This window comes from Calypte anna, chromosome 1 (assembly GCF_003957555.1).
Source record: "Calypte anna isolate BGI_N300 chromosome 1, bCalAnn1_v1.p, whole genome shotgun sequence".
Taxonomy (NCBI): domain Eukaryota; kingdom Metazoa; phylum Chordata; class Aves; order Apodiformes; family Trochilidae; genus Calypte; species Calypte anna.
In genome coordinates this window covers 116177715-116203815 of record NC_044244.1, presented here as the reverse complement: position 1 = coordinate 116203815, position 26101 = coordinate 116177715, and the positions used below count along the sequence as shown (strand labels likewise).

At 34.9% G+C, this 26101-nt stretch overlaps 1 protein-coding gene across 4 annotated transcripts in view; it reads right to left on the bottom strand.

Annotated features, from left to right (window-relative positions):
- The window catches only part of DMD (dystrophin), a 950620-nt gene that overhangs the window by 759885 nt on the left and 164634 nt on the right, over positions 1-26101 (bottom strand). For all 4 annotated transcript variants that reach the window (XM_030448312.1, XM_030448319.1, XM_030448327.1 and 1 more), the window contains exons 3-4: positions 2339-2431; positions 1306-1383 (exon numbers count right to left, since the gene is read on the bottom strand). In XM_030448312.1, the coding sequence (XP_030304172.1) occupies positions 1306-1383; positions 2339-2431 (171 nt within the window). The remainder of the gene's footprint in view (positions 1-1305; positions 1384-2338; positions 2432-26101) is intronic.

Genomic DNA, 26101 nt, shown 5'->3' with positions numbered 1-26101 from the left:
GCTTCATATTAATTTGATACAGCATATATAAACACACTATACTCATTTTTATATTGTTTAGCTTAAAAGGTTTTCATTATACTAAGATGATGGCCACTGGATGACCACTTCTTTTTCTAAAATAATTTTTTTTCTTCTATATTCTTCAATTTGAATACTCTGTTTTCTTTCTGTATTTTAAAAGGACCATTGCTCTGTTCTGGAAATTGAATGAACAGCATATTAATGGATTTAGCTGATACACATTTAATAAATTTAAAACCATTTACAATGAAAATCTGTAACCATATTCCAAGTATGCAATGAACACTTTCTTGTATACTTTGAGATAATAGTGTGCTGATTTTTTCCAACAATGTGAAATACTGAAGATTTTTAAGAAATAGAAGCTTTGCCTTCTACTTATTAACATTAAATACTAAAAGTATAAGAATCAAGCTAGAGGTCTTTATGCCAGTTCTATAAAGTCACTTTCATTTATGCACCAATCTTTAGATAGGTAAGCATTACCTTAGCTTTATAAAAATCAATAACTTTATTCAGCAGCTGAACTCAAGCATATTTAGTGACCTACTGCAGCTGTCAAAAATCCAATACAATATGTAGCACAGAATACACTATCACTGTGCCATCAGATGTTATTGTTAAACTTAGGCAAATGTAGTTTACTTGAATTTATTCCTGAGGAGGAGCCATGATATAATTCGTTTACCACTGCAAATGTCTGCTAACGTTAGTAAAGTTATGTCTGCTAAAGTTAGTATGCTTGCATAACAATATTTTCTCAAAAATGATCCTCATGATAATGGCTTGGGAAGTCAGTCTTAACAAAGTGGAATGGAAAGTTGTTTGGGGATCTTCCATTTCCCTAAAGGGATGAAACATAAGGAACAGACATCAATGAAAATTTACCAAAAAAGATTTCTTATAGGGAAAGTCTCATTTTTCAGTCTGCACAGTCACCAAAGGTTGAGAGTAGGTATTTTGATAGCACCTTCTAATTAGGTTTGGATGACTTCTTTTAGATAACCTTTTAAAATGCATTTTAAACACTATGCACTACCATAAAATTGTGCATTTTGATCTTTATTCAGACACCATTCATTATATTATTCAAACATTTGCTGTCAGCAGATTTTACACTCTTTCAAATCCTGGTGCTGAATTTCAAAGTATGAAAGTCTCATCAATAAAACTGCCTTAACTCTAATAATTATATGCTATAGGCCAGAGTTTGATCCAACTCTTATAAAAGATTAAGTATGCTATCTATAGGTAGTTCTGACTGTCTGGCTGATTACTTACATTATTTCTCTGCAAAACTTGCAATGCTTTGTTGACATTGTTCAGTGAATGAACTTTTGTGGAGCCCTTTTCTTTTGCCTACAAAGAAAATAAAACAAATTTTACTTCCTAAATTCAGGTAATAGAATATGCCATAAGTAACCTATTACACTCATAGGTCTCTATTTCATAAATTTATGACAATAACAGCAAGAATATTACTATACATTGCATATATGAACCTTCCCAATATGAAATAAAGGCAATTGTGAAACACCATCAGAAGGTAACTTGGTATCTTGACATTTGTCAGTTAATAAATCACTGAAGGTTATATAAAATCAAATCATTACATTTTTTTTAAAAATTATGATTAGTCTTCTTCTCCATACAATTTAGGAACTTGACTATGATAAACTAAGAAGAAAGTATCAGTTTGTTTAATATTTATTTATAAATATATTATCTCTGAATTTTGATCCTTAAACTCCTAGCCTACTTCATTACTTTTATGAGAAAGTTTCCAATAAAGATCCCAGGCTCACAAAGTCTAAGCAGGAACACAAGAGAAGATATTAAAAAATGCCCATAGCGTGTAACTTTGCATTTCCAAGGTTGATGAGACCAAGCTCTTCCCTCTTTTCAGACATGTGCAACTCCAATATACAGACTTCAGGTACAACATTTATTAGCAAAGTATTCTAATTCTACACATTAAATTCTACTCCTTGTATATGACACAAACATCTAGGGGTAAATAACTTAGGAATACAAGCTAAACTGTAAATACCTAAATGAACCCTGCCTCATTCTTGATTTTCTTTGCCATACTTCTTTATTAAGTGCATACAACAGAGCAGAACTGTTCTATTTCAAAAACGTGCCTCTCAGTCACAATATTTCCTCAATTTCAAATGAAAGTAAAAAATATTAATTTACCTAAAAAAGGCCTGTTTCCACAGGCCTTCATCAATGGTGGAAATTAAGTAACAAAGATACAAAAATCACTACTTCAAGATTTCAAGATACAGTAAATATTTTAATATACACATACAAGTTTTTGGCCTGTAAGGCATTCCAGGAGCTCCAGAAGTCTTCGTCCATCTCGAAAATCATGAAAAAGATCTTCAATGTAACGTCTTCCAAACTGAAATGAAACAATGCATTAGTTAGTTTAAAAAACAATAAAAGAAAGGAAACATGAAATAAGACCAGAGAGCTGTAGAAGTCACTGTCTTGTTAAGTGGTGTTTTCACACACATTTCTAAAAGGGTTCTATGGCATAAGAGAGACTGATCGCTACATTATTTCAAGTACTTTACTTATGGTAAGGAATGTACCTAGCTTATTCCCTGTTAAAATCATATTATTGATATAGTTTGGAAGAAACTGCTGCAGATCAAATAATTTATAATTTGTGAATATACCATTAATTCCAACAATGAATCTAGAACGAAATGCTAGCAAAGCTAGCTGAATGGACTAGGCAATTAAGGTGCAACTCACAAGAAAAATAGGAAGAACTCTTTGCCAAATAGAAACAAAATTTAAAAACCTAAACACCCGGAACGAGATACCAAGGTAAAGTACCTAGTAGACAATCTTTCACATGACAGAAACAAACTTGGAATTACATACAGGTAAGGTTAAGGCTTATTCTAGTGAGGATCTAAAAAATATGCTTATGTCCATAGGACATACTTGGAAGTGTACTGAAGTGACTAAAACACAGTTCATGTTTTTCACATAGCATCAGTGAAAGAAAAAGGTAAATACTTGGGATTTTTCCACAATGTGACAATTTACTCTTTCTAAAATTCAAGCTAAGTTTCTGTTCTGATGCCTTGACCAATGCATTAAATTTTAACAATATAGAAATTGAATTTTGTATAGTTTAGTCACTGTGTGACTTTTATGATTGCCTATAAATTCTGACATAAATCTGGTATGTAGGAGAGCTATTGAGAAACACAGCAACAAACAGTTATTATTTTGTGCAGTGTCAAGTCTATTCACATATCCACGTTATTTCTAATTTGTGAAGTTTCACAGATGCTCTGACTGATTTGAGAGGAAGCATATGTATTTTAATTTGCTAGAAATTACACAATCCTGACCTATATTTGACATCTTCCATTTTTACCACAGAGCTATGTAGAACTGTAAATCTACATTAAAAATAAAAATATTTGCTCTCCTGTAAGCAGTGTTGTTCAGGTATTCACCACAACACTCACTGGAGGCAGCTGGGAATTTTATAAAAATCTTGTTTTTCAGAATTCCCACAAAAGTTTTTCTTCAACAGAGGACAGTTAAGGATAGTTCCCAGTGCTAGAATTATTTTTTCTTTGATCAATAAATTATGTGTACAGCCCAAAATGGCTACTTATACATGACCCATTTGTCTTTCTGATTGCTCTTTACACAAGAGATCCTTTCAAATCCCCTAATTTTTTGGTTACGTCTTTTTTCTGTTTCTCAGAAATTACAAATTGCAAATATTAAAAAATTTCTGCAGCAGGAGAAATAGAGGTTTTCTAGTCCCCTTTCACACCTTGCACAACCCATTTCAACTAAGAGCAGATTTTTTGTCACATGCATGCTGTCACTTGATTCCCTACACTATATGAAGACCAGGACCACATAGATTGACATTTTTCTCACCCTGTTTAACCTCTTGATTTATCTGTCTAACTACTAATACTTAGCAACTGGTTTCCATATAGTATAAGAAATAGTTTTGAAAAAATGCTCTAAATTATGGTATGAAAAATCATGTGCCATTATACAAGTCAAGTCACACATGGCATTCCTCAAGTATTCTATTACTTACCCTAGACAGCACAAATTAAAACCAAAAACTTATTACTAAAACAGAGAGACTTTATTTTGCTCTCCAGCCATGCAGAACAGAAGTAATTTTTGCAGAAGGGAAACACAAAATTGATACACTTCTAAGGAATTATTTTAACATTTTTATAAAGTTGAAGTAATCAGTAGGCTCTTCCGTAGCACTATGAAAGAGTTGTGCCCAAAATGTGCATGATTCATTCTGGGAATATGAGCACAATAACATTTTGATAACAAATTATAATGATACTAATTTGCATCATAAGGGAAAAATAGAACTAGACTGTTTTTCTTCCTTTTTGCAGGAAGGTTTAGTTTCATAAGATTTGGGTTCAAATCCATCTACAAGAAAAATTTTGCTTGACAAAACACTGGTTGGTTTTATTTATTTTATAAAGCTTTCAGAAAGACAATTAAGATTGTAGCATGCCCAGCAGGACATAGTAGTTAAAAATGTATTAAAAGTAAACTTTAAATAAAAATACCACTGAGATTATAGCATCTTGAAAGTATGGCTTCTGTTAATCAGCAACTAAAAATACTGTAACACACCTTGTACTGTTGCCAGACTTATAACACTTAACCTGGAGAAGGTTACTATTTTTCTGGCAACAGCACTATTAAGTTTTCTTTCTCAAATAAACTGAATGTCTTCACTGGGTCAACACTGCAGTAAGTCTTCAGAAACAAAGGGCTCAAAGATGCATAAAACAAATTCATTGTGTCCCTGAAAAGTACGTGTTAGTACTTTTGGAGTACTAACTAATGGAGTTTTGAAAACACTGAAAAAAAAAAGTATAGCTAGTCGATGGCCTGGCAAAGAAATGCCTGGTCCTTTATTTAAAATTCTTGTTGAAAATAACCTTGTTTAAAACCTTTTTTAGGTTGTGATCTAGAGCCACCACCCTTCATCCACAGGAGAATGTTCAGAAGACTCTCCTGTTGTTATGCATGATTTGCTCCTCCCTCTATATTAAAAACTGCCCAGAGCAGCTGTATGCTGTATTGTTGATTAACACTTCTCTTCTTAAAACCCAAAATGGTGAAAGAGATGGGGAAAACAAGAGAAACTAAGGGAAAGAGGAAGGACCTCAGATACAGCCCATGAGACACACATTGACTTTTTATTGGTACTAATTCCCCAGCTTGTAGTTTGACTGGTAGATATATGAAACCAGAGATTATTGTATAATCTTAATCAATATATAAGATATCTATAACATTAGTCAAGTAGGTCAGCAAATTAATTATCATCTCTGTCTTCCTTAATTGTTGGTTTCAGGGAGACCAACAATCAGTGGAGGGAGATGGGGGTTTCAGAGACAAAAAACACAATGAGAAAAAACATACAGAAAATGTACAGAATAAAGAAAAAGAGGGAAGAACTTTAAAATTGAAATAGAAAAATAAATAAAAGAAAAAAGCAGAAATTACTTTCTAGAAGTAGGAGTAACAAAGGAAAAATCTAAAATAGGAACTTGTTAGTATCTTCGTGATTAGAAGAACTCGAGGGATTTAAGTATATGGCATTTTTATATATTATTTTAACCTATTGTCCTATTGTTAAGTAAAGATGAAAGCACAATTTTCTTTGCTTAGCTGACACAGCTGAATTCCAACTGCTAATCTTTAAAATCCTTAAGGGGATCTGAAGGAAATCCAAAGGATTTATTTAAAAAAAAAAAGTCACAAAAAATGTGATACAGAAGGGAAGATAAGATTCTTGGTTTAGCGTGGATGAAATTAACCTGCTAACTTAAATAAGGATCTAGGAAAGCTCTAAAAATATATTTTAAAAATCCTATACTATCATGCTTAACTACAGATGTCGCAGTATCAGAATTTCAGAGTAAAACATTATTAACATTTCAGGAAAATATGGGCACTTTCTGTAGATTCTTCCTCCAGGTATTATAAGGGAGTGAAGAATACTTAAGAGTATTTAATGTCCTCACTCAGCTATGTGTACATATTCTAGAATGCTCCTAGTATTAATTAGACTGAAATAATGTCTCTAGTCTATTACACATTTTTCAGACTCAAACAGCAGCTGAGCCAGTCTTATGCCAAAGAACGTTACCTAGAGAGCTAAAAGTTGATGGAAAAGAAAGAAAGGAGAATATCAGGAAATACATTGAAAATAAGTGCTGATAGATAAGCTTAGCTATAAATTTGTTGTGTGTGAATATATTTAGAAATCTTAAAATACTGAGCTCCATCTTATTCATCTCAGTACTGTCTACTTGCATTGTGTCAAAGTTTAAAGCTAGACTTGCAATTAAAGAAAGGACAGATGCTCTCTATTAACCCCTTTCCTTCCCAGAAAGCAAAAGGAAAGTGAATAACGGAGAGAGACTTAAGTGTTGGAAACTAAACTATACATCTGTAATGAAACAATAATAATTAAAAAGAAAATAATACATATGAATATATAAAAAACTTGGTCATGCTTCCCTCCCCCCCAAGTAACACGCATGTTAGCCCTGAGGTACCAGAGAAGTCCTGGGAAAGTTTCAGACAGGACTCCTGTAAACAGTGGCAGATGGGAGCTGGATGCAGGAACACACAGATCAGGATCAAAGGCAGGAAACTGAACATAAATGCAGAGAGTTTGACTTTTGTGATACCTCAAGATTTACATCAAGTATGAACTGTATGGAATGGAATACTTAGGTCAATTTTGAGTTACTTGTCCAGCCTGCCCCTCCGCACAGAAAGGTTGCAGGTGTGACCCCGTTTCCTCCCTTTTCTTTCTGACACATAAGAAGTTCAGCAGAACCAAGCAGTGGCCTTGGTTCTGCATACCATTCTCCAGTGATAAGTATAAACCTCAAGAGTTATCAGTCTTAGAAGCAGACGCTGACTGAAAATCATGCCATCTCAGCAAGTGCAACTACACAGAAGAGAATTAAATGAAAAGTAAAATTGCTAAAAAGAAATTTGGTTCAGCCCTGGATCAAACCAGGACCCTTCGTCATTCCTGTGCTCTTGTTTCCAAAGACTATATTAGATCTCAATCTCTCTAAGTTTAATAAATAAATTTTATCAAACAATTATTCAATCATTCAACTTACCAGATGCGTTAGGGAAGAAGTTAATACTGTGGGCAGTGTTACATGAAAAGTAGGTATCTCATGAAAAGCTTTCTGTTCAGACTTAAATGCAAGCCAGCAATGGTGAAAGTGATACAGAGAACACCAAATAATGGAAAAATACCATGTCCAGAGATGGTACAAAGAGATCTGTTCATGAACATTGCCTCTCCCATTGCCTAGTGCTCAAAAATTATGAGACAAAGCTCAAAAAATTCTGCTTACTGTTAGCAGACATGCTGAGGGAGTTGGGGTTTTTTCAGCCTGGAGAAGAGAAGGCTCTGTGGAGACCTTACAGGGGCCTTCCAGTACCTGAAGGGGCCTACAAGAAAGCTGGGGAGAGAGTTTCCACAAGGGCATGTAGCAAAAAAACAAGCGGTAATGCATCTAAAATGGAAGAAGGTAGATTTACATTAGGAATTAAGAAAATTTGTTTAGTGTGAGGGTGGTGAGACATTCAAATGGGTAACCTAGGAGGCTGTGTCTGCCCTCTCTGGAATTGCCCTCTCCCTGGAATTGCTCAAGTCCAGGCTGGATGGGGCTCTGAGCCACCTGGTCTAGTGGGATGTGACTCTGCCCATGGCAAGGGGGTTGGAACTAGATGATCTTTAATGCCCTTTCCAACTAAAATAATTCTATGACTAAACGACCTTGTTCTATAGTAATTTAGCATGTGTTAATTCTAATTCTAGGAAAACAGAGTAAAGAAAAAGGAAACAGTATGGGGAAGGAGTTGGAAAGGAACAGAAAAGGGGTTAAGAGCAAGTCATAAATTTTCTCCCACAAGTTCTTCTATTTCTTGAGATTCATAAGCATTCAAAATTTCAAGCAATGAGTCTATAATGAAAACTCCAGCACAGAGACTGTAACAGAGATATTGAGGTTCTTTAACATACATTTTTTTCCATTTTATAAAAATGGGAGATGATAGTTACTTTTTGTCATTTTTTTTTCAGAAAATTTACAAAGGGTAAAAGCTTGGCTGAGGAAGAGATCTGAGACTTTTTAATTTTCTTTTTGCATTCTTTTTTTCATTTTCTTTTGCAGACAAGTATGCAATTAGATTACACTTCTCATTTGAGGGCAGACTAGACTGGAAGATTATTACAGTAAGACAAGTTGTATGCTATTTCTTATGCATTTTAAAGTATTATTGGGTTATTATTATCAGTTCATCTGGGAAATCTAGCAACCAAACCTATCAACAGATGGAGAGAGACTCAGAATAAATTAAAAGAGAAAAGGCACTGTAAAGACACAGAATTCAAGTTTAGGCATAACACCATACAGAAGATTTAAGATTATATTAGGTGTAAGTAGAAAAAAAATCAGCTTGGAATAAAACCAGACACAGAAGTCCTTGACACCCTGGGACAAGGAAGTAACTGAAACCTTAGATTGGTACAAGGCCTATTCCTCCAGGAGGGGCATGGAATCCAAACTGCAGAGCTTGGAAGGGAGCTGTGGTGTAGTCCAGCTGTATCACTTGCATGCAGGGCTATAGAACAAAGAGTCAGGGGTGCCCTGCAGCTTGGACCGAACCTTAGGCCACTGATGGATTAGTAAGAAAATGAAAAGGCAAGATAGAATCCAGAACAACAGAAGGATGTGAGCCATAAGTCTTTAAATGCTTTTTTCCAAGCAATTGTATTAAAGTCAGTTTGCAAAGCTGTACAATTTACTGACTAGATGTCAGTCAGAAAGAAATAAAACCTTAGTTGATTTACAGATGTTACTATTAGCAAGACTTTCAATAATCAGCCTTTTCTTGCAGCCAAAATACTAGATGCCTCACTATTTGAAACAATAAAGAAAAGTCATCAAGCTAATCTCAACAGACATTTTAAGTCAGTTTTAATAAAAAAGGGATTATTAATACTTTCTTGTTCACAGTTTGTTCAATTCTGCTGTGAAGTTCCATGAAAGTGATTGACATTTTCTTTCATTGAATCTGGATTACTTAGCAAAAGATATTGTCCCAGTCATGAGGGAAAAACAAGATGCACCAGGTATAGTTTAATTAGGCCATAGCTTTATTGACTTCGAGGAGGCACTGAGCAATAAATTGAGCCACACAAGTCATCCTTTCTCCTTTCATCCTTTTCTCCTGTTAGAAAACAGAGACATCCATTCTGCTACAGGTGAAACTCTATGCTGCCAAAAGTAAGTGAAGCACTGCATATGTGGTTTGCCCTTCTACTGTCAGAGCTCCAATCAGTTTCCCTATCTTATTGACAAACACCTTTTTTGCAATGGAATTTCAGCCTCCAAGGAATTACACAGAGGAGTAACAGCTGGATTCCAGTATTTTAAAAATTATTACCAGAGGCTGACATACAGGAAGGTGTAAAACCCTTCCGGGAAGATGTCACACTCTTCTCATAATCAACAAACTAAATATTACTGTGCATTTCAGCAAGGTAGCTATCAAATGCCTGCAGAAGGACTAGGACACCCAACTCTAAACTTAAAGAGAGGTCTAGGGAGAGGTTTTACCAATTGTCTGAGTACAGTTAATGTTTGCTGGACAGAACACGTAGCTCCCACAGGAGAAGCTGGATTTCTATTATGACACCATTATTCATATAATGACACCAGAACCACCTGGCACTTCTGTTTATTTCTAGTAAAAGGATACTTTTTGTAGAGTCTTCTGAGTTACCTTATCTTTGTTGTCTACTATCAGATTAATTATTTGAAAGTGAATGATATATTGGAAGTTTCATCATGCAGAACAGAACTCCCTAAAGATATGTTGAACTGCATCCCATCCTTGGGATGACTGAAACTCAGGATGCTCATTTCCTCTGCTCTGAAAGCAAAGGAAATCCATTATTTGTTAATTAGACATGTGGCATTTTAAAATTCAAAGAGGAAATAGTTATTATAGATCTATTTCAGTATAAAATTTCCTTAAAAGGAAGTCACTTATAACTTGAATTCTCTTTAATTAGATATTCTATCTTATTAAGACCATTTGAAAATAAGATTTTGAAATTAAACACATAACTAACCAGATTATTATTCTGTGTATTGTATTTTTCATAAGAATGAAATTAGATTAAGAACAGACAATACCATGATAGTGCCATAAACCTGAAGATCGGCTAGGAACAACAAAATAAAAGCTACTGATACAGTCTCCAATTAGAGCAGGAAAAATATAATTTTATCAATAGTATTTTTTAAACAGCATTACAATGTATAATACTTCAAAGGAGTGTATAATCCCTAGTATCATTGGTTAAAAAAAAAAAAAGATATAATTTCAGTAATTTTAATATTATTTTTCAAAAAGCTACCTATTCCTCCAGAAAAAAACGCTTTATAAACAATTGATATGTCTTGGTGTGTATAGACCATAAACACAATTTTCTGAGCAAAATTTGATGAGCCAGTTCTAAGCTAACAGAGATAGCAGAGCCACCTCTAGACACCCTGAATGCGGCAGGTTTAATGTAGTCATTTATCTCTTAACAAAGAGGTAAACAAAAGCTTAATATTTCATATATAGAGCACATATTTCAAATATAAGCATAAAAAATCCCCTTTTAGATCTGAAACAACCCAGGTTTATTTTCTCCGTGATGGGGTCAATAGAAATGTATTTTTTTGTAGTTAAAGGTTACCTCTATTGCTATTCCATCAGTTTTATCTGAGATAGAAATTAGGTGAAAAAAATTACCAAAGCTGCTCACAGGTGATGGGAATAGATTTGAGGATTATTTCACTGTTCACTTGAACCATGAAAGCTACACTGACCAACAATAATTCACAGTGATCTTACTTAGGATTTCAAAGTGTTCTGTGATAGATTTTCAGTTCTACTACCATCCTGAGTGGGAATTCAAATTGTAAAATAAGCATTCAACAATTTGTGAATTAAGAAATATCTCTTTTAAGTTCTCCATTTTCCCACCAGCCAAAAAAAGGCAGTGGTTAAGAGAACTGTCAAAGCTTAGACAAAAAATAACCAGCTTAAAAAATAATAAGTGGATGCTCACTAAATACACCTATGGTTATTTGCCTGGCAGCTATTACACGAAGTTTTTATTTGGCAAGTAGTGGATGTAAAATGTTGGCATACAGTACTTTCCCTTTAACAATACAAATGTTGGCATACAGTACTTTCCCTTTAACAATACAAAGCTTACAGGAATACACAAAACATATCTGGCAGCTATCTTTTTTTTCCACCATTTTTATCCAGCCAGTTAATGTCACCAAAACATTTTTTTTTTTCCCAGTAATTTGCATTAAGGCCTGGATGACTGGCAATGGAATCAATAAAAATCTTCTGAAAGTGGGTATGAAAATACTCTCAGCAAATTCCTAACAGGCTTGAACAATAAGTCATGAATTCAGAGTCAAGGATAGGGGCACTTCTTTTGGCATTGCAGGCAGTATGCAGGCACTTCATACAACCTAGCAACTTGCAGCACTGAGCTTCTTTTTTACAAGTGTGCACATAATTTTGCTTCTCACCTCTGCAAAGAAACCTATAAGGACAAAAATTACTGTAAATTTACAACTTATTTTAGTCATATTGTTCTTTCAGATGTAGATAAAACAATGTTCCATAATACCTTTACTTAATTTAGAGTGTGTATTTTAGAGTTTATCATGAGTGGAGTAGCAGCATTTTTAACCAGTGAGAGACTCAAAGATGAAAATGCAAGGTTTTCGAAAGGAAGAGCCCCCTTTCCAGCAGAGATGTAAAAACTGTGTCCAGCAGATGCCAAAAGAAACTTTTCTGGCTAAGATTCTTGTTTTAGAGAACATTAGTTCCACAACCAACTGTTTCCATGAACATTTATTATTCAAGTAAGTTATTCTTCCATATTTTATTATCACAAATTGGAAATAAAGCAATGGTTTCAGTCTTGATTTAAATCACAAGAATTCATGCAAAATCTTGAGCAGCAGAGAAAGATTCTGAAAATTTTGACTTACTGATCTTCTAATCCTTAGAGAACAGTTTAATAGTTACGTAACAAGGCAGAGAATTCTGCATGTAGTGCATTTCCTCACATACACAGATGTCCTTTTGAGTGAGTTTGGATTCTCCCTTTATTGAGAGACAAGCTTTTGAAAAGCATCTTTTCATTAGTTTAGGGCTTAAATCCTGGCTACAAAGTAAGCCTGAGGGGTATAAATGGTAAGCCCAATTTCAAAAATTTTACTTTGGAAGCCCTTCAGGTAGTCTCATGTTTGAGAATACATAAAACAGATAAAATTCCCGCCTTTATTTGGAAAAGACAAATGGCCAAGCACTGTAATTAAACAAGGCAAAAATATAGCAATTTTCATCAATAACAAAATAAGAAGAAAGAATTCCCTTATTATGAAGTGTTGCTATGACTTGTTTTATGAATCCCACAGAAACAAGAGACACAGATCACTTCTTCACTAGCCAAGGTTTGAAAGAAGCAAATTTGCTACCTCATTTGAACAAAAACTTTAGAATAAAACTCAGTTTGACTCTACACAATGGCTCACGTGATGTGGCAGCTTCACTTCTGTGTTTGCAAAGTGGTGGCACTGCATACTGGAACATTTTTTGACCTCCCTTGGGAAGCCAGCTTCCCTGAAGCACTGAAGAACAGGATGGTTTGTGTTAAGCCACAGAAGAGGATAGGGTCTTCTCAGTCCACAGTGAATTAGGTCTCCCTTTATGGCCACAAACCACCAGTGAAATGCCCCGCTAAATTACTTGAATTACTGGCTTTTTCAGCACTGGCCACATGGGGAATTCTGAACATTGGAGCTAAGTTTTCCTATTTCTGTAGCCTAAACTTTCTTACTGTTTTGGACACCTTTCTAATGTAGAGAAAATGTCTAAAGCTATCAGGATCAGCACAACAATTTCCCATGTCTCAGGGAAAGTAACATCTTTCATCCTAACTTGGACAACAAGGTACAACTTAGGTCAATGTAGCATGTAAGTAATGAAATAATGTATTTAGTCTTCACCAGTGAGAGGTCATTCTGAAGAAAAAACATACTTCTATAGCTGAATCCAAAGCAAACTCCTAGTGCATCCAAGGCAAACATTTTCATTGGTTTAACCAAACCTTTAATACTGGCATACAAATACATGACTCATCCTTCTTTGGAAAGGGTCACAATAATTAAGTAAAATGCATTGAATTTTCTGGCTCATGCATAATCACTCCCTGTGATCTTGTTTCATAGAATGGTTGAATTAAGCATATATTTCCATTCAATATTGCCATTTAAAGCTGTAGCAATGAGAAATCCCAGGCAACAACATCTGAGCTGGCTGGTGATCATTTTCACGTGGTGAAAAGGAAAGTTCAATATTTATTTACACAGAATGGAGGTCACTCCTTTAACTTAAGTGCCAGAGGGACTAGGCTTGTTCTTGCTTATTCTCTTGAAGCCCAGCTGAGAAAGCAGGTTTAGTGCATGCATATTACAACCATGAACTGTTCTGGGAGTCCCTCTACACCAACTGTACTTATTCCCAACAAGTTGGTTTGCAGTATGTGGGCTAGTAATTTAAATGACATACTTAAGAGAGCAGGAATACTTATTCTGCTTGAGCTCAGGATTAAAATGGGTTTTTCCATTTTTTTTCCCATTGATAAGTCAAGTATAATTCAAAAGAGACTGAAAATCCCCTTACAGAAAGTATATGGCTTACTAAAGGGATGCAGTTTTCCAATACAATCCATTGTTGGGCTTAAAAATTCTAACCAAGATATATAGTTTATTATCTAAATGTAATTAATTTGTAAATGTAATTAATTTTTAGTAGAAAAAGAAAAAACAAATTTAGTTATTATTCTTAGCTATTAACCTACTGATGGCCTAGTAGCTGAGAAGAAACAAATGATTTTTGATTTTTTTTTTATTTTCCTGGTTTCTTGGTCTCTCAGAATACTTCTCTTAAATAGGTCCACAAAGCTAACAGTTGCAACACATCAGTGTAATGAGTTTCCAAATAAAAAGGAATAATCAGTAGCAGCTGAAGGAAGTCCCAAAGGTAAAAGTTATTGGAGTTCCATGTATGCACTGCAGATCCTACCATCTGCCAAAAATGAGCATCAGTTTACAAATATGAGAAATGAGAATTCCCAGAGATATCCCTTAATGCATAACTCCAGGGAGTGTAAAAGAAAAGACATGGGATAATATTGGTTTTCCTCTCAACAATTCAGTTGAACAATTTACTGAAAAAATCATACTTGCTTTGACATTAAAGAGTTTTAGAAAAAAGAAAATAATGAAATTTGCATCTTTTTAAGAAGAATTTTGGGCAATACCACCTACTGCAGATGGCATTGCCCTGCCATTGCAATCTGGGTATACAATCACTACCACAAGAATTGATACAAAAATTTTGAAGTCACAGAAATGCCCCATTCTTGATTGTCCTGGCTACGTGAAGAGCCATCTCTGTAGCATGGGCACCCTCTCTGGCTTGCCTGGATGAGATTTCCAACGGCTGGACCTAAAGGTTCCTGCAGGGCAACACAGAGTTTCTAGGATTAAGGCAAAAGGGGATATAATATTTGACTCAGCACACACCACAGAATTACTGTGCTTTTGGGAAGTAGCTATGCAGATGGCAGCACAATATATGGACCATGTATGGACATGATTTTTTGTAATATGGAGAGAAAACAGATTACACAATGTATGGGTTTATAGAGTTCATGAAGTTTAACCTCATCTGCTGCTATGCATTTTAATTGGATATTCAGTCTTCAGTCCACACTGGAACTAATTAGAAAGTGTTATTTATTGGCATGCTTGACCAACTGTATGACATTAATTATTAGTTGAATGCTGGAATTTAAACAAAATATGTAAAAAAAAAATATGAGTAATGCCACTTCTGTTTAGTGTCACACACTGTTAAATCAGTGAGGAATATAGTGGACCTTTACTCAGAGTTATATGCAAAATAAACAACTGTTTTTCTGGAGTTCATTATTGTTTCCCAGATTTGCTGCTGCCCTCAAAGCTAGGAAAGTTTCCATGCACGTTTAAGGAAATATAGCTACTTTGCTCCTAATAAATGACTGACACCTCAAAGACTGATAGACATTGTGATCTGGGGATGGATATCACCTTCATATTTTAATTTTTACTAGATTGGAAACAGATGCTGAAGTATTTACAACAGTTTTAACAATTTTGTTAAGCATTGTGGCACTGCTACTTAAGCCTCTTCTTCATGGGGACAGACCTTTTAGTGGGACCTGTTGCAATAGGACAAGGGATAATGAATGGTTTCAAATTAAGAGTAGACCTAGATTAAGTATAAGAAAGAGGTTTTATCATGACAGTGGTGATACGCTGGAACAGTTTGCCCAGAGGTGCTCTAGATGCCTGACCCCTGAAACATCCAAGGTTAAGTTGGACTGGGTTCTAATCAACCTGACCTAGTTGAAGATTTCCCTGCTCATGGCAGGGGGCTTGGACATTTAAAGATCCCTTCAACCAGAACCATTCTATGATTCTAAAATACTGGAACAACCTGACTGCAGTTCTCATACTAAAAGAAACTTTGCTACAAGAGTCCAAAATAAAACCCTGACTAAACTACACAGTCTGAAAATAATTTGAAATCCCATAAATAGCCTTTTAACCACAACTATTCCATGACTCTATGATCTTTTTTGGAAGAATTATTTTAAGTGATGCACATTGTCTATAAAATAAATCCCACTTATTGGGAACACATTTCTTGAAGCAAGACAGCTAATAGATTATGGAACAAATGATTTTTGAATCAATATTGTATTACAGTTACAGTTTCACCTGAGTAATTGTTACAAACTCAGATTTTAGGTATGGAATATTTCAGATTTATGATGACAGTAAGAACCAAAGGTCTTCCTAGATGCTAAACGTCAGTCTGCAAAAAATTTTCATAATTTCACATGGATAAATAATTGACATGGGCATACACAAAGTAAGTTATCAGATTAAAAGAATTATTCTAGGATGGTTCCCAAATAGATAATTAATAAAGTGGGGCACAGAAGAGGGAATAAACTGCCTAAAACCTCCTAAGACAATTCTAAACATAGAGAAATATATGCAACCCCTGATTTCACATTCTGTGTAAGAACTATTCCAACAAATTAAAAATAAAAATCCTATTTAGTACTATAACTAGTTTTGAAAGATTTTTCAGTATTTTTCCTCCTATATGTGTCAGGCATTAGTCTGCCTTCAAGCTAAAAACCAGTGAACTAAGTAAATGAATAATTAAAACAGACTTCTATTTTGTTATCAATCAAATCACTTTTTTGTGGCTAGAGCGTACTTTGCACCAAATTACCTCTAATGACAGCAGAATGACATGTACACAGAAAGGCAGCTGGCAGGAACAGATGCACATATCACTCTGCTAGATTAGAGACTTCAAAGTGAGATACAAAGACTGAACTACCAGAAAAAGGAGCTGGCCAGTCACCCCCTCCAGGAGAAAAGGCAAGTAGTTCAGGGGTGCAGTATTTTTTAAAAGGTCTGTGCAGTCATAAGTGATGTCATGAGTGAGCAGTGTCTAATTCCATACTGCATTATCCACCTAAAGAAGATAGGGAGGCCTGGAATCAAGCTAGCAGGTGGCAGCTGCAGCAAAGGTAGAGGGAAATGTGTCTTCACCCAGTATTTAGCAAAGCTGTGGAACCTTTGCCAACAGAAGGCTTCAAGTGCTAAAGCTGACCTGAATTTAAGAACTTAATAAGCAAGTTCACTCACGAGAAATTCACTAAAGGTTATTAAGACCTAAAAGCCATTCATAGATAAGAAAGTTCCTGTGTTGCAAGTGTTGGAGACTGAAAGTTTACAGGAAAAGAACAAATCGTGATGTATTTGCTCTGCTCTGCTCTGCTGTATTTTTCCTTAATCTTTGGTTTTTGGACACCGCTGGAGACAGTGTACTCATGGTAATGACCTTTGGTTTTACTATAGGGCTTTTCTATATTTGCAGAGGACTTCATTTATAAACTAAACCTGCAGCTGTCCATAGTCCTTAGATATGGGGCCTGGCCCAGTTTTGGCATGACATACCTTACTTCCATGTCCTTCAAATTACACTTTAGGACTTCACATTACAGACCATATATTTATTTTTTTCAATATGTATACTCGAGGGATCCAACAAAATCCACCTTTAATGCCACATTCACATCTGAGTATTCTGTAATGCCAAACTCTCAAAAATTATAAATATGCAAATTTTTCTTATAACTTGAAAATGTTTTCCTGTCCAGTACACTACTCTGTCAACCTCTTTGACAGCAGGATTTTAAAACCTGAAGTAGCTTAAAAGTTATAAGGACACAAGCTCTAAGTTGCTTATGCAATCTCTCTCACCCTGAAATCGCCTCAAGTATGGTATCTGAACATCTTGTTCTATTCAATTATCATTCAGAAAGAAGCAGGCTATAAGAGTGGCTTGTTTCATTCCCTGTATGAGTTTTAAAAAATTAGTATTACCTATTATCAGGGTTTGAAGAATATAATTATAAATTCCAACTGTTTATGCCAGTGTCTCATGAAGAGAAACTTCCTCACAGTGACTAATTGATAATATCAAAGTGCTTCTGAAGAAAGCAAGCTCACCACTTACACAAAAGAGCACTCATCCTCAAGAAGCCACCTACATACCACAGTGCAAAACAATCAGTGGAAAAGAAATATATAGCCTGCTAGCATTCTAATTTCTATAAGAAAGAGCCCAGCAACATGCAACAGAGAAACAAAAACATGGAAGAGAAGAAGCAACTAAAGACAGTCTGAATTGTTTGGAAAATAATGCAATTGAAGAATACCTCCTGAGAGCTGTGTGATACCTTTTAGACAGATCAATCCACTAGTTCTGAAAGGAGAGTTTAATTACTGGTCTGGTGGTATAACTTTTTATTATAGGTGTTTATTCAGCATTCAATGGGAATCAGCATTTGCAAGTATTCCTCTAGCATGTAAAGACTTCAGTCAAACACTACAATCATATTTTACTAGGCACAGAACACATGCAGAAGAAGCAATGATCATTGTCCTGAAGAGCCCAAAATCTAATTTAAATGACATGCCAGATTCCCACTGGCTTGCTTGCTTTGATGAAAGTGTATGTATTTGAAGGCCAAGTTTTGCCTTAACATTTCTGTCAGCTCTGAGAACTCTGTCTAAAGAGGCATATGGTGATGATAGTGATGAAGATTGCAAGCCAGATACATCAAAGCTCCTATCTCAATAACTGCAGGAAATCGGGATTTTTCCTCTTAGACAGGAACTCCAGTTTTAAGTCCCAAGCTTATACAAAATATCAGTTTATGAATCACTTTTAAAGTGAGTATTTCATGCAGATCTGAAGACAACAGCAGAATCTCACTGATGTTCCTCCCATATTTTCTATGGAAATTCACACAATATGAAAAAGTTCCAACCCTTTCAAGTGTTACCCATGTTACACTTGCTTGATGCCATAATTCCCCACAGAGGAAAAGGTGTACCTACCTGTAGGATCCCACACCCTAATGTATGGTATTTTCCTGCTCGGTAGGCAAAATAATGTCAAGTTTTCATCCTAGTGTCAGTCATAAGGGCTTACTGTAAGCTTCAGTTTTGTCTATATATTGCTTGTGTCTGATTTCCTCTCTGATACACTGCACATCCCACAGCTACTTCATCACGTCCTAACAATGTGATAGAAACTGAGTTCACTGCACAGACATATTAGATGTGGTTAAATTTCTTCCCTCTTTTTTAAAAATATTTTGTTTAATGAGTCTTTTGCTTGGGTTTTTCTGACTGCAAAGTGTGTCCATAATGATTTTATGGGACCCATATGATTAGCAGAGACACCCTAGAACGCTTTTTTTTTTTTTTTAATTGTTTTTGGAATTGTTTTATTCCAAATATTTGGTAACTCAGTAATACTACTGATAGAGGACAGTATTGTCCCATTCATCAGTTTACTGAGAGTAGATTCAAAAAGCAATGATGGATTAAAAAAAAATTCCAGAGAATTCCACAGATGTTTCTTTACCTTAAATTCAGGTTTTTATGGTGAGACATTAAATGCAGATAATACCTGTTTATGTCTTGTACTAGAGCATTAAGACCCACCAGGGTGTATTTTGGCAGAAAGTAAGTCTATACCTCAGATGCACTGAAAGGCTCCTTGGACCATGAACAACTGCAGAGTGCATTGAAGGACTAGTAAAACGTCCCAGACAGTCCTAATATCATTAAAATATATATAGTTACATGGAAAGTAGATTAAATACATACAAAGCTACACTTCTATACCTTGAACGATTTTTCATATCACTTCAAAGTAACACATTATCTTTTTAGGTCGAGTTTTACTTTTTAAGTGGAAAGTGAAACCTAATCTTCAGCCTGTGCAGAGTTCTTCTGAAGATAATATCCTATTTATTCTCAATTTTTACTTCAAGATCATGATGGTCATATAAAATTTATCTTAAATTATACACCAAAGTCCTTATATCACTGAGCATCTTAGTATCATATCTATGCACCTAACAGAGTTGAGAGTGTGTGGTTGTGTGTGTGGTTCCCCAGCAGAGGACAATAAGGATAGAATGGGAACACAGTTACAGATTCCCCACCTGCTGGGGATTCAAATGATTCAAAAGCCCCAAACTAATGTCCTCTTGCACCCGATATCTTCAATAGCCTGGTTCCTAGAACCAAACTTAAGCTGCATATATACTTTGGCGTCTTAAGTTCATAACTTGACCACTCTGTTTTAGATAGTTGAATACAGAAAAAAAATTAAATAAAATACCAATGCATCTGCAGATAAAATATTTTTAGGCTACTATGAAAAGTAGGAAGGGAAAGAGATATGAAATCTCTTTATATTATATATTAAGAATTACATATTAAGAATTGCAAGGGTTTTTCAAATGAATATAATATTTCTGGATCATTTCCTTACAACACTGAAATTTTTTTTAGTTTCTTCCTCTGTCCTCATTCATGACAGAAGTTTATGAAAAAAATGTTGACTATATGAATACTCTGCTTGCCAGTAATTCAACCTGGAGATAATTAAGCCTTTCAAGTCAGGCCTTAAAGTACTCAGTGAACTGAAATGATGAATTAACTGCACTAGGTGAGTGAGGAGAAGGCATTTACCTTATTGTCTGAATCAAATACTGCTCTTGATAGTGACAAAGCTTCTTGGAAAAATCTTAAGAATATCCTTTATCCCTCTCCTGTATGATGCAGCTGTTTTCAGATTGGCCTGTTTCAAACACTTTAAGATAATAAGCTAACTGAACAGTAAACATCTACCATGATAATTTGTAGGTTTAAAAAAAAAATTATAAAAGTCAGTTATCAAGAAATTATGCAGAAAACAATGGCACGTTCTTTATAAGTAGAAAATGGTAGTGGTGTTGATAAGAAGTACAGAGTCTGCAGCAGGTATAAAGTATTTGTGTCAGTCTGAAGGCTCTTTTTTTTCTTAACTTGGATAGTTGTTGTCCCCTCCCCTACTAGACAGGGGGACCAAATAATTGGACATTGGAAAGAAAACCAGTTCTCGATGGTTATTCAGCATGTCACAGCCTAGTTAATAAGCCCAAGAGATGTGAGAAGAAAAGGCTTCAGGAAACACAGTATTGGGCTTTTTCAAGTTCAAGTCCTTTAACATTTCCCTAAAAATACTTCAGTGTGGTTTACAACCATAGCTGTGAGGTAGTGTTTTGACTGGGGTTTTTTTGCTATATACAACATTAAACCCATTTACTTAAAAGCCACTGTGAAACCATCAAACTTCACATCTTTCAAAAGCTAAATCAGTCAACATAATGCAGCTGTAGATCAGTTGTCCTTTAATTATGATGCAATTTAGAGTGCACAAAATTTAGCTGAAGCATGGTGAAAACATTTACTTTGAAATCTGTGATTCCTCACGCTTAAATGTGGTTGTCTGTCTTGGATCTCCTTTTATAGGGAAGTAGGAAAAACTCTTTGAAGTGTTTAAGATTAGATTTAACACAAATTCATGTGCCTCTGAGGTATTCAGATTGGACTGGGTCGGTGCTTAACATTTTAAAGGTTCTTAATGAAGCAAGACTTTGGAAGCTGTTTTTCCCAAAGTATGTAGTCTGGATACAAGGACTCAGCTTCATTAATTCAAATGTTAGAGTTCTTTCACATTTTAATGGGCAAATCTCACTGGAAACATTTCCAAATGAATAGAATCAAAAGGATTTATTTTAATAAGACACATCATTGGTATTGGTAGAGGTCATACATAATCAGCAAGCAAGCACACCACTGATATTATTTTCAGGGATTGCAGTAATAGTATAACTCAAAAAACAGTGCTGGAAATGCATTGGAGCCTCAGGCAAAATCCTTATGGAAGGCACTGTGAAACTTGAAAATGGGCTCAGGCTAGAAGAATAGATGACTTCTGGGAATACCATCTGTCAGCAAAAGATGCTGCACTGCTTCATAACATGGTTGTGAAGGCCTTTCCCCTGGAAGATCCCAGGCAATTTCACTTGACCATGAAAAGAAAATGGGTAAGTTTTAGCCAAGAATCATTTTTAAATCATGTTCAGAAAGTCTCATGAAAATACAATTGAGACTGGAACCACCATTAACTTCCCATAGCAGTGGAAGTGAAGCACAGGAGTCATGAGCTGTTGCTGGTATTTTGAAGTTGCAGTAGATGTTCCAGGGTGCTCTGAGTAAGGATGACTGTTGCTATATAATACCTGCCAAGAACCATTTTCTTTTTTTATCGTTTTGGTACATTAATCATTAGAGATCTTACTCACATATTGTGTATTACTGAGGATGAAGAAAACAAAGCCATCTACCTGGCAATTAGTAGAGTTTAGGGTTTTTCTCCCCAGTAATTTTTTCTTTTCCTTTTTTTTTTTTTTTTTTTTTTAATCACAGAAAGGCTAGTTCCACATGTTTAACTTAATGTTGCCCTGATAGTATGCAAGCACTCTAATTATCAACTGAACATGTTATATATATATATATATATTCCTATGCAAAGGGAAAATTCACCAGTGCTCATTTTACTAGAGCAATCAATACTCTGACCCAGACAAATGGAAAAAGATTATTCTTCTGATAGCAATTTTCCCTACCATAGTGCAATGAAAGCCTCAAGGTTTAGGAACTACAAAGTACTCTTAACTGGCTATTTGTTCAGCACATAGAAATAAATCTTTGTACTATCTTTTCTAGAGGCTTATATCAAAGCTAGCTTCTAGTGGACACCCTTACTCTACATAGAATCAATACTCCCCAGTTCCTCAGTACTATTCACTAGGTTTTAGTCATGCAGATGACATATTAAGTATTGCCTCTGAATTTTTGAAGTCTTTAATAACATATGCCAAACTAAACTGTTGTTTCCACAATTAAAAATATGTCATCTACACCAGTAGTTTTAAAAAGCGAAAGAATAAATTGGTCCTGCAGTAATAATCTACCTTCCAGGTTTCCACCCTGGAAAATACAAATCTGGATTATAATTAAAGCTCTCTGGAAAAAAAATAACAATAGAATACAATACAGTAGAACTGATCTCATTATGACAGTTTTCCCAAGTGCTAAGCTACCTAAAGAACCCTAGGGTTGACTTCTCCCTTGGCAATAAATAATACAAAGCAGAAAACTCTGTGTATCTCTATATGTAATCTTTTAATGATTTCAATTATTGCAGTATTTATTGGTTTATATTATTGCATTACACAAATATATGTATTATATAATATAAAATACATTTACTTTTATTATTGTATGTCTAATACAAATTTTACTGCATATACTCAAATAGCTGGTGCTACTGAGAACAGAAAATTCTGCTGACCACAAAATACATATTCATTATTGAGAAACTAGCTAAGAGGCTGGAGTCTGTCTATCAATGAAAGACTAGTCAAGAGCCCCAGAAGCATTACAGCATAAATGCTTCACTGGTATAATAACAAATTATTCTCTGGTGCAGAAACTCTGCATCCATAGACTATGGATACAAAGAAGTGTGAGCCCTAATTCCATAGGCACATCCAGAAAAGCACAGGGAAGACAAGCAGTTATTTCAACAAAACTGTACCTTTTAAAAAATTCTGTAGAAATATTAAGGAAGAATAGTTTTCTGCACCAGCACAAATCAGACCTTTGCCAGATAGGTAGCTATATGTGAAGACTATTAAAATCCTAGGTGTCACCTCAGCAGTTCAATTATATAGAATTAGAAACAATAAGATTCTGAATTTAATATGGTCAAGCTATGTGTAAACACCTCACCATGTAGATGGAATGGATATGCATATTTACAGAAAAAAAATAAAGCTGACAGAATATAATATTTAGCTTCCTTTTTTCCTTATTCTTTGATGTTTAAGACAAAATATCTCAAAGTTCAATGAAGGTGAAAGAGGCATGACTTTCAACGACTTGATTATTTCAAGCTAACAGCTACTGCACCTATCAGGTTTTTTTTACTGAGATCAAATAGTGTGCTCAGGAACAGAGTGAATTTAACTTGAGTATGACAAGCAGTAATGTATGCAGGATAATACATTTAGATAATATCCTTAATTTAAAATGCACAACACTGGAAGAAAAACACAGAACGATTTGAAAGACAATCAAAGCTATTCATATTTATTCCTTTAAAAAAGAGGTGTAAAGTGTAGCAGAGGTGACAACATATTATAACAAATGCCAGCATTTAGTCTTGTCAAATTATAAAATAATAAGCTTCCATTTTAGATTTTCTGGAAAGGCAATTAATTGTGAAGTTATTTCACAAAAGATTTTGTGCCTCTGTCAGAGCCTAATGAACAAAATAGAGATATGATACATTACTTGTGTGTTTTCCAATAAGCAAGTGCTGAACCATAAACTGCAGAGCTTCCTGTGATGACTTCTTTTCAGTACAACAGGTATTGTAAGCTCAAATAATTTACCCATCACCCATTGAGATGTACAGCAAAAATAACATAATCAGGAGGTCATTAGCATGTTCTGTAGGTTTGACCCTCAGATATTCAGTGAATAGATTTCCTTTATTTTGCATAGGGGCAAAAGTTGGTAAAAGAAAAATAAATTAAGAAAAAAAAATAGCAAATACCACTCATATAATAGATACTTCTGTGTATTCACAGATAAAAAGAGGTGTTTGTGAATAAGCCTCCAAATACGATTTACTACTTATATTAACCCTAAGAATAATGCTAGTGGCCTGATCAAATTCCTGTTCATCACAGGATATTTTCTCTTGGAAGCCTAAGAGACAGTAGCCTCTATCAGCCACTCTGTGAATTAATAACTGATTATAATGTTTGCAGCTCTCTACACAGTAGCTGCATCCCTGTATCACTCACAAACAAGGCACTAAAAGGGCTGTTAGGGGACCAAATTCTACAACAGTAACAAAAGATTTTTCGTTGATCGATGTACAGCGATTTCTACCCAGCACACTGGACACTTAAATAAAGCACAGCCAAACTAGAAATCTCTAATATTTTGCCAAAAATTTTCTGAATGGAAATTCTGAACAGAAGAAAGATGAGACTGTTTGACTGTATTAGGCCCATAAAGACAAGATTCTTTGGAAAGTTATTTATGGTTTAGCATATCAAGAGTTTTTGCCACTGAAGAGAATAAACAGTCATGACAGATGAAATTCATAAGCAATCAAATAATTTATGTAGTGAATATCAGTAATAAGCTAGTTCAAATCTAATACTGAAATCCAACATAAAATAAAACTAAGGTAATGTATTAAATTTTACCCTTAATTTTAGCCTTCAGGTATTCTCCAGTCTAGTTTTGTAGTATAAGGGATTTATTTGACAAATGTACATTTTAATATAGCCAGCAAGGCCGTATACCAAGTAAACAAAAATTATTTTCTTGTATTTACAAGACTGAAGACAGAACTGAGAAGTAAAGGGACATAAAAAAAGTATGTATGTGGTTCCTACACAGTGTAGCAGCTAAAAAAAGCTGTTGGAGCACAGCTGATAGAATCCCTGACTTTTTACATGGGATAATACTGAGGAATAAAGAAACTCTATTACATCTACATTTGTTCTTATGAACACTATCAATGGGGCTACAAAAGACAGAATAATCAGAAGTTCTAAAAAAGCTCTTCTCTTCTTCAGTTCAGCTATACACTCTTGTATGTGTAGCAGAAGAGAAAGACTTTTTCACTACTGCAACTGTACTGCAGCTGCATCCATCTTTAAGGCTCTAAAGTCAGCACACTTCTTGGAAAAATTATGTGGTCAAATTGGAAGAAACTCAGGGAGTTCCTATGGCAGTGATACACCTTGAAAAATCACCTGATAATGACAGGTGATAATAGATCTACTTAGTTTATGAACTATAATCCAGATATTTTGTTGATCAGATAGTTGTATTATATTCTATACTCAAAGGCTGCAGCATCAAAAAGCATCAGAATACTGCCCTCAAGCGTATAAAGCACTTGAGATTTTTTTTTTAAGCTTTTTGAGGCAGGATAAATATGTTCTTTCTTCTGATAGAGAATATGTATTTCTCCTGTTATGAGAAGCAGTTCCATTGCTCTGAAAATGAAGTATTCATTTTTCTTTTTGCTTGTACTCAGAACAATAGTTCAAGGACAAAATATCTGGATGTTCAGTTACGGAAAGCATGTGACTCAGTAACTCTTCAGGTACTGATGATCTTGGTGCTCTACCACCATGGTAATTTTTGCTTCAAGGTGTTTCCTATTTTCTGCCGTACTTCATACCGTGACAACAAGAATCTCTTCAACTCTCTTGTTAGCTCTCTTAATCCACCATACACATTGAATCTGTATCGCTCTTGGGATCAGAATCTAG